This window comes from Mchenga conophoros, linkage group LG19 (genome assembly GCF_057382185.1).
Source record: "Mchenga conophoros isolate Kocher_MC1m ecotype Shallow Benthic linkage group LG19, M_conophoros_male_GT1.1, whole genome shotgun sequence".
In the NCBI taxonomy this organism is placed as follows: Eukaryota; Metazoa; Chordata; class Actinopteri; order Cichliformes; family Cichlidae; genus Mchenga; species Mchenga conophoros.
Window position 1 is genome coordinate 7,854,216 of NC_140544.1, and position 9,617 is coordinate 7,863,832.

General features: G+C 41.6%; 1 protein-coding gene across 2 annotated transcripts; it reads right to left on the reverse strand.

Annotated features, from left to right (window-relative positions):
* Nucleotides 1-205: 205 nt before the first annotated feature.
* Nucleotides 206-7,231, reverse strand: cdc25b (cell division cycle 25B). 2 transcript variants are annotated; one of them, XM_085257723.1, is made up of 15 exons: nt 6,681-7,231; nt 6,426-6,508; nt 6,010-6,061; nt 4,792-4,833; nt 4,627-4,660; nt 4,272-4,400; nt 3,917-4,036; nt 3,700-3,834; nt 3,518-3,601; nt 3,082-3,270; nt 2,471-2,575; nt 2,324-2,386; nt 2,131-2,229; nt 1,675-1,920; nt 206-1,487 (listed from the first exon to the last, which is right to left on the reverse strand). In XM_085257723.1, the coding sequence occupies exons 1-15, from the start codon at nt 6,878-6,880 to the stop codon at nt 1,347-1,349; spliced, it is 1,722 nt and encodes a 573-aa protein (XP_085113849.1). In that variant the 5' UTR covers nt 6,881-7,231; the 3' UTR covers nt 206-1,346. The 2 variants fall into 2 exon arrangements, with proteins under 2 accessions (XP_085113849.1, XP_085113850.1); XM_085257724.1 differs by having other exon boundaries at nt 207-1,487; nt 3,524-3,601; nt 6,681-7,229.
* Between the last annotated feature and the right edge of the window lie 2,386 nt (nt 7,232-9,617).

Genomic DNA, 9,617 nt, shown 5'->3' on the forward strand with positions numbered 1-9,617 from the left:
AGTCCCTTAAACTCTGCACGAGTGGTTGTGGCCATTAGAGCTCAACACTTTCGATCTTTGATGGTCTTGCCAAAACCATAAAGGTTTAAAGTTTGTCAAGCTCAACTAAAGCCTGATTTTATTAAATAATTCTGACAAACCATTTTTAAAGAATTTTAAGTTTATTTTAAAAAGTATTATTCATTCACAAACTACTTGCAAAGAAATATAATTTTAAAATCCTGCGTGATAAAACTCAGAAAGAAGAGGCTGCTATTCATCTCATTTCAACACACATCAGATCTTTATTTCAGCAGCTCCCCCGCAAGCCTGGACCAAAATACCAAAAGCACCCTGCTCATTATAAACCAACATTATTAGCTCGGCAGAGGGTTAGACAGTTCTCTCTGGATTTTAAAAGGTGTCAAAGCGAAACAAAAGACTTCTTATAAGACAGAAAAAGAAAAAAAAAAATCTGTCCACACTTGCTGACCTGCAGCATCAGAGAAATCTCACTGCAAAGTAAACAGGTAGCTTTGTTTGCTTTGGTATCTTCTGACTGAGGAAAATAATTATTGCAACAGATGTGGGTGGAGGTGATGGGGCAAAGCTCTGCATTGATCTTGTGCTTTCACATGTTATCATTAAGTATCCAATTTGCATTTTGGAATGCCTGGAGAAATGCACACTCCAAAGAATACTCAAATCATTCTTTAAAAACAAAGTGTGTGTGTGTGTGTGTGTGTGTGTGTGTGTGTGTGTGTGTGTGTGTGTGTGTGTGTGTGTGTGTGTGCGCGTGCGTGTATGTATATATAAAAATCTTGGGGACAGGGACACCTCTCCAATTCAACTTTTTTTTTTCTTTAATTAAGTGCTGATATAATGTAGTACATGACATTAAAAGAAAAAATCCAGTGGGGGGACTGAAAGACAAAGTCCTGGCAGTGTGGTCTGTTTGTATATTGCAATATGGCATTGATTCATATCACTAATGCCAGCTTATATTTAAAAAAAAAAAAAAAAAAAGGAAAAGGAAAGGTAAAAAACAGGCAGTAGGTCCTAGTGGTTTGTTTTGTTAAAACATACAAATTGTTTCAAATCACCTTTATAAAATCTGTTCACTGCACTGCTGATTTCTTCAAGGATCCATCATTCCACATCCTTCTCTCTAACTCGCATAAATAACTAAATTGGCTATAAATGAAACTTTGTAGGAAATTTAAAAATCCCTTTTTCTGCTGGCGCAATCACAGAAGGCATTTCTCCTTGGTTAGAGTGAGGCGTTAGACACATGAGGAGGTTGCACTGAGTCCGTTTCATGGAGAGGCAGTGTGTTTTAGCGGGAGGTTGGGAAGATGAGGACGTGCTCACAGCTTCTTCAGTCGTCCGTACATCTCCCTCTTACTGCGCTCTCCGGCCCAGGTGCGACTCTTGAGGCGGCACTTCCTCAGGTCCTCCTTGAAATCCTCATGGTGCATGGGTCGGTAAGACTGAGGTTCACATTGTGCCTGCACAAGAGAACGAGATGAGGATTCAGAGGACTGAACAGCTGAGATTCATGTGGGTCTGTGATAACTGATATGCTAAAACATGAGCACGCAGTTCTTTGGACTAAAACCGAAGCATTATGCTCCAGATACACAAAGCCTCACCAGCATTTATATTTCACTCCTTGAGAATCAAATCAAACCCAACCTGAAAATGAGGGAAGAAGTCCTTGTAGCCGCCCTTGAGGATGTAGAGCTCGGGGTAGTGAAGTTTGGGATACTCGTTCATGGCGCGGTCTTGCTCTCTGACGAAACGGCACATTCGGGGGCCGCGCTCCGAGGAGAACTCGCAGTGGAAGATGATGACGATTCGTTTGTCTGGGCTGGATGGGACAATCGGGTTCTTGAGGAGGAAGTCCTTCACCTGGTCCTCCTGGTGTAGGTTTAGCGCTCCCTGGAACAAAAACAAATACCTTTAGAGCTCAGGGATGGATCACCTACAGAGAAGTCTTTAATTAAGCAGTTTTTACATCATCACCCCCCCCCCCACAGTTGTTACTGAAAACATCTATCACCGATTTTCACATCGTTCTGTGTGATTTTCCAACACAAATTAGGAAACACTCGAGTTTTATGTATACTGCAATGTCTGTCACTGACTCACCTTGATATGTCCTCCTTCAAACTCATAAGGATAGCGGCAGTCAATGACGATGACTTGTTCAACTACATGATCAAACTGGCCAGTGAGAGCTGCCACCATCTAAAGACCACACAGAACATACTTTTAATGTTTTCAAAAGGAGCAGTGATTACTGTGAAGGGACTGAGCGCTTGGACACAGTGCGTCTACTCACCATGTCTGAGGTAATGTATTTGAGGTCTTGGTGTTTTCCATGCACTGTGGGTAGAACGAAAGGCTAAAAGACGAAAGAGGATTCGTTATTCCACTTTTTCAAGCAACTAACTAACAAGCACACAGAAGAGTTTTCATTCTCCCTTACCTTGGTGAAATCGCCTATTAGCTCATTAGAACCAGCCTCACTGTCCAACAGCTTTTCAATCTCTGCCTGGCAGAACGACTTGGACCTCTGGAGCAGTGAGCAGCCCTGGAAAGAGAGGAGAGGGACACTTACAGAGGTAGCCAAGGAGAAAATGAAGCGATTTAAGATAAGCTTCAAAGCCTGGAACAATAGCCAGTAAGCCTCAGTGGATGTTTCAGAAGCTGGGTGACAGATGGTCAGTGGAGATTTTTTAAATCACGCCTACAGATCATTGCTGTCTGTTCAGAACAGCAGCTCCATGTTATCACTGGTTTTAAATGTTTCAATCAGAAAAGGACTTGAGCTCGACAGCACGTTTTTGTAACACAAGACAGTTTTTATTAATCTTGCACCGTGTGGCTTAGACCTGAGCAATGCTGTAAGACCAATCTCAGCATGCATGCACTTCATTCCGTTTTCATTTAAAAGACGATGCTGCTACTTCCTCCCATTCACCTCAGCTCCTCATGTTATTGGCCAACATGTTAAAATGATCAAGTCATCCAACTAACTTGCATCAACTATCACAACAACAAAAGTGATGCATGTTGTCCAAGGCAGTATGGCCTTACCATTCTTGGGGATTCTGGGTTTTGTTCCAGGGTGGTTACTTGCGTTCCTGCAAGGCTACGCCGCCTCTTCACCCTGATGGGTGTATTTTCATCTCCGGGGCGGTCAGCGCGCTTCACAGAGAGACGGGAAACAGGACTGGGCATCGAAGGAGAGCGAAACAGGCTTCGTGGTCTGCACCGAATCACAGGCTAAAGAAATGCGAGAATAAGTACATTTTTAAATTCAACCCACATTTTGCGTGAGGTGCTACAACTTGTGACAGCAAAGCATCAAAATTTATTCTGGGTGATTGCATCAAAATACATCAGGACTATTCTTTATACTATGCTGTGACATATTGTGTTTGTTGTAAAATGGTTGTCAAGATGGATAAGTCATCTGTGGCTACTGAGAAAAGCAGGCACACACTTTACATACTGCACCTAAAGTACGCACACTTACAGAGTCTTCTCCTATACTGTCAGCCACCAGTGGGGCAGTGAGTAAGCTGGCCATGCCCATCGGTACCCCAGAGTCATTCTGCAAACAACAAATGGGTGCCGTTAAAAATCAAGTCTGACAAAAAGGAATTGCAGAAAAAAAATGAATCCATAAAAACATGAATGGCAGGGACTCACCTCCATGTTGTCATCAAGTACATCCAAAAAGCCATCGTCTTCATCATCATTTGAGGAGGTGAGGGAGGAACTTCTCAGAAACATGGGGCTGGAGTCATGAAAGTCAAGCTGCTGCACCGGAGGAGGTGAAGAAAGCTTTACATAAAAAAAACGTCAGTCAGCATCTTTCGAGAAGCAGATCACCCCTTTTTAACTTGCAGACAGATTCTTCACATACCATGAGGGCTGGTGCGGAGCTGGGACGGCAGGCAAAGGCATCCTTAGACTGCCCGTTGTTAAAGGATCGCCCACGACACCGCGAAGCAGGTTTGGTGGGTTTCTTGAATTCAAAGCTTTCCTGAAAGAAAAAAAAACAACAACAAGGCATTTTAAACAAGGAATGCCAACACAGACGTGACAGATTAATAAAAGCACCTGCTAATGACACTAATAATTTTCACTTACAAAAAATGCAAATATCCCGTTTTTAACCCAAATGATGAAATGCCGTCTCCACAGTAATAAAAGCTCATTTAGCATCGCCTTAGTTCTAAGGCAGTGAGACTTAAGTAAATGATTTTGGTCCAACTGACCTCTGGCATGTTCTCCTTATTCTCATGCTGAGAGGTGGATACTTGGGAAGGTTGCTGACCAAATACTCCATAGCGGTTTGGATCATTTTGCTGCCCCTTCAGAGCTGGACTGAAGGCCATGAGCTGGAGCTGAGTGGGGGAATAAAAGGGAATCAGTTAGCAACGCGTTTAGGCTTAACCTCCACTGTATGGTTTGTTTGAGTTGTGTTTATGTGTACTGTCAACTCCTCTTTAAAAATTAAGATTAAATCCTATTCAAGCGCCAAAATCACAACTACAACAGGACATTATCTGTTATCTCTGGGGATAACAGATAATATGTGTACGCATAACACACAAGCTGTAAAATACTTACGGGCAATGAGTTGATTCTTCGAATTGGCATTCTCCTATAATCAACAGATGGCAGAGAAAAGAATTGCAGTCAATAAAATAAGGAGATAAGATTTTGAAAATTAAACTGCTCTGCAATGTTGTTTTTAGGGGGGGGGGGGGAGATAATACCAGGTACAAAACTTACTCATTGACAACTCTGCTTGACTCTCGAATGGCTTTTTCAAATCTGTAACAGAAAGAAGAGCAAGGAATGCTTCAGAAATTACAAAACTAATATATTCTTGCAAGAAGATCTGCTAAGAAAAGAGACTAGGAAGGCCTCAACTGTCAGTCGAAACATTGCATACTCATAAACTACAAAGAGTCTGGGACTCTATTGAGACACCGAGAGGAACGGTTGGACATGAGGAAGTTGGGTGAATGCATGGAGGCAAGACGTACTCTTTGCATTGGGAGTACGGCCCACCTGTATGCTAAATAAGTGGGCCTGAGAGCTCAGGGGGTGGGAGGGAGGTCAGGGGAAGGGATGCGGAAATCAGCTAATCTACCATATGCCTGCTGGAGCCGAAGCTGCAAAGCCCCCTTTCTGCAAGAGCTCTTTTGTTTGTCGAGGGGGGAGCGTGTCCCATTCAGTGCAGACCACAAGAAGGGAGGGCAGCTGTTCTCTGGGGGTGCCCTGATTTCAATAGCTGATGCAGAGAAACTCCAGCCCTCAATTCCCTATTGAAACAAGGCTGCAGTAGAAGAGTGTGCCAAAGCTCAGAGGGGGTGGGTTATCAAACCAGAGCACGCACGCCACATCCTCCCCCCCATCATGGAAAACTCCTAGCAACCTAACAGCTGTAAAAGGAGGTGAATGAAGTCTTGAGCACCAACTGCTGCAAAAGAACTCACATCAGACCTCGGCAGATGTCTGCAGGGCAGACTCACCCAACTGAGAATAAGGAAAAGGGCCACCCAAGATTAGGCAGCTGAGGGTATGCTAACAAACTGATCAAGATAATAACGCTGAGCACAAGTGCAACAGTATTTTCAGTGAGCAGCACTAGGGTTTCCAACTGATTTTACAGAGCATATTGTCCCAGTTGTATTACTTCCCACCTACAAAATTGCAATATTTAACTATTAAGTTAAGTCCATAATATGTCACACTACATTGATTTAGAAAGTAAAGCTCACATGGTGTATCAGCTAATCTGCTTTGTCTAAGAAAAAGGAGCGAGGTCATCGTCTTAAAGTCAACGGCAGAAATATTAATCCCTCAGATGGGAAATGGTGCTTAGCGCTGCTGAACCCTAGCACTGGGGTGGGGGTGGAGGGTCGGGTGAAGGGGCAAAAGGGTAAGGAGACGCACTGCTCAAAGGCTGATAACAATAGTCAGAAGGAGGATAGTTTAACTTACGTGTCTTCCACTTCGATGGCATCTAGTGGGCTGGGGAGATCCATGCCCAGGCCTGAAGGAAGAGATATGTGTCACTAATAGATGATACTGACCTGCCACATGTATACACACATTTCTCATATTGCAGTGCATAGGTGAGCTGTCTGGTGGAGTAAGGACTTTACATTAGAAGACTGGAATTACAAATAAATAATAAATAAATAAATAAATAAATAAAAGACTATACTTGATACATTTGAGTCGTAACTGAGTCGTAAATTACAATACATAAAATATTACTGCAGCTAAAATAAATAATACAATACTACATTCCGCATAACCGTATCGAATCTTGTGACTTTAAATCAAATTCAGTCCATGAACATTTGGCCTTATAGCATAAATTAGCACAAACAATAGCTTTAACGGGGTCTCACCAGCATCAGATGAGACGTCAGAGGCGAAGGAGGGAACCTTCTCGAGGGGTGCATGCTTTCTCCTTTTCGGGGTATCACATTGGCTGCACGACAAAGAAAGAAACAGAAAATTTTCCTTAATGTCAAGACTGAAACGTATTGTGCATTGCAAAGAACCGATCAAAAGGAATAAACAGATGACAGGGTAGTTAGTGGTTTGAAAAACGGGAACTGCAGTTACATGAAAATAATTAACAAATAAAAACTTAGTAGTACCTTCCGAGTCCAGCTAAATTGTTCATGTCCATAGCCAAATTGGTAACAGGAGACAGCACAGCCGTGGGCCCAGGGGAAAACAGATTCCTGCAGTGCGAGGTCTTAGTGCTGTGCTCAAGCAGAGAGGGCAAGGAAAGCTCGGGGATCCGGTCGGGCCTGTTCGTCTTAACAGGACTAATCCTGCTAAAAAAAGATTCCATGTTGCTTTTTTCGCTGTCAAATCTGTGCAAAAGTCACGCGGGGGTACTACTGTATGATAGATTTGGTTTGAATTTCGAGTCGGAGAAAGCAAGACAGTCAAAGTTTCGAGCTAACCCGGAAGCTAAGCAGCTAGCTAGGAACAATTGAGATTACATTTCCAAAAATACGAAGCAAAACACCGGCCGTAAGTTAGACGGTGGTTCCGTGAGGTGTAAAACCTAGATTTGGTCTTTCCAAATCACTAAAGTCACATAGCTGTTGTTTATGCCAGAGAGTTACAGCATAAGGCACCTCCTCTCTGACAACCCCTGATTTGTGAGGAAAGGACTGAAGCTGCTCGTATTTATGTTCAAAATAGAAGCTCAGAAGCGGCAATATTTGAGCCAATCAGCGACGTTGTTACATCTGGAAAACCAATCAGAGCGCGAAAGGCGTCTCCGCTGTTGTCCTCTCACCGGATGAGGGAAAAAAGGAGGAGGATATGACACAATATTCATCTTTTTTCTTCCTCGCAATTCTTTTGTTCTGAGAAGAAATTTGAATTTTTTTATTTTTTATTATGTATTTACCGGGACTATACACTCAGAAAAACATGTCTTCAGGTGACTTTATTAGTTTTTCAATTTGTGGAGTAAGATTTACTTAACTGTAAATGATGGATTTGATAGGGAACTTTGAATATTTCGAACAACAATGGACAGTCTTGCAAACAAAATGCCCGTTTTTACAAACCTGTACTCAAATCGACGATTAAGGGCATCAATAATAATCTAACCTCAAGTACAAACTGAAACAAAACGTTCTCCCTCATATTTTCATGAATATTTTTAGTGAAGGCAGAAATATCAAAGTACTTTTTAAGTGAAAGACACAAAGTAAAAAAGCATAAAAATGCATGATTTTATGTACAAAGCATTATCAACATTAGGTTTAAAACATGAAACCAATTGCAGAAATTACAAAAATGCTTCAAGTGGGTGTTTTTGGTTGTGTGTGTAACAAACTTGTCAAATACAGAAAACAGATATCCATTGTTGTTCAAAAGGCAGTGAAGAAGAATTGAAAAGCAAATGGAAAAACAAATTATAAGTACAGTACTTCAATAATAATTAAGCATAAAAGGCCCAAATATGTTACATAAATCTTACAGATGAACCGCAGGTTGTTCCTTAAGAGGACTGAGCTGCACAAAAATTTGGTAAATCCCATTGTAACACTGATTGTGTACATGCTTAATGGCAGAGTGAGTCAGTCAAAGAAATCAGCTTCTCGCAGGGCGAACATGTATTAAGAACACCACGTTCTTTCTCTTGTGCTTTTCTTTCTGAAATCATGTTAAATGCATGAAGCATTTTATTGATTAGATGAGAAAATAGAACTCATGTTCTAATGAATGCTCCTTGTTGATTGTGAATGCTGTGGCGTGATATGGGAGTTGTTAGGACTTCAACTAAGTGTTTTAAAATTCATCTTATTTGAAATTAAACATCAGAACCTGGCTCCTAAAATTACAACTAAATGTTTTAGAAAGCATCTCAAATAGAATGAACCCATTTTCACGCTGCTGGACAATAGAGTTTACCACGCATATGTTTCAATTTAAAGCATGGACTTTTGACTGTACAATGTAACGATATTATAAACTGCAAAAAATGTAAATGGTTCATGATTTCTGTATTTGTACAGCAGGTTATTACGTAGGTTCTGGTTCTAGCTGGTTTCAGCACAGACTTTTTATTTCCTTTTATGCTTATCCCAATCTCCTATGTGCAGTGGGCTAACAGTCATAAAGTTTGTACATGCTCGCTGTTGACTGATATGCCATATATTGAACTGAAAGGCACACACCTTCCTGCAACTAGTTCAACCAGACAATTGAAGTTGTCCAACCGACAAAACCAGACAGATGTTCGTAAAACCACATCGGTATTCTGCCTGAGGTTAATGTCAGGCTTTGTTTTTTGCTTTCATCCATCTCTGCGTGATTCATTTCGAAACTTCTTCCACCAGCAGTCCAGGTTTCCCACATTTTGATTGCATTCACAAAGCTAAGGGCGCAGTGGTGTATAGTTGAAAATCTGATATCTTATCACTCATTTTAACATGACAACAGTGATTTAGTATTTCAGTGAGAAGATCCTCGGCTAACATTTTCAGCAAAGTCGGTGTGTTGACCCTGTGACCTTCTGGTTTTAATCGCTGTTCACTGGACTTCGCTCAGCTAAAGTATCCTTGTAACTGCCATCTCAAATGTAAATGAACTTTCTTTGGAAAGGTGTGAGCACAGCGATACGACCCAAGGCTCCACACCCCGCAAGTGAAAAAGGGAGACAAAAGGTGGGAGAGGGAAGGTGAATCATCCCAAATGAACCCCCTTCAAAACTACTGCTCCCACTTGATAGTGCTAGTGCACTCACACCACAACCTCAGCTGCACAAACATGCAAATAAGACTGAGATCACTGAGAATCATTCTACTGAAAACAAGACTCTATCCGGTTGTTCAGTGATGACGCGACGAATCCTACTTCCGGGTCTAAAGTAGTCTGCGTTTAATATGGCTTTTGTGTTGTTAACATGTTTAATGTTATGTATTTTCTTCTATTTAATCTCAAAAAGCTCCTAAACAGTCAGTGATCACTGTTGACCTCCCTCGGCTTTTATTACCACTAATCATTTATTTAAGCTCAGTTTTTAACAGAGGTGTGGACTCGAGTCACATGACTTGGACTCGAGT

Excerpts from the sequence above, each read along its gene's own strand:
- cdc25b (XM_085257723.1), bottom strand. The coding sequence starts at position 6,880 with ATGGAATCTTTTTTTAGCAGGATTAGTCCTGTTAAGACGAACAGGCCC. Across the intron at positions 3,835-3,916 it reads GCTCCGCACCAGCCCTCATG|CTTTCTTCACCTCCTCCGGT; the intron begins GTATGTGAAGAA and ends TTTTATGTAAAG. Across the intron at positions 1,488-1,674 it reads ACTTCTTCCCTCATTTTCAG|GCACAATGTGAACCTCAGTC; the intron begins GTTGGGTTTGAT and ends TCTCTTGTGCAG.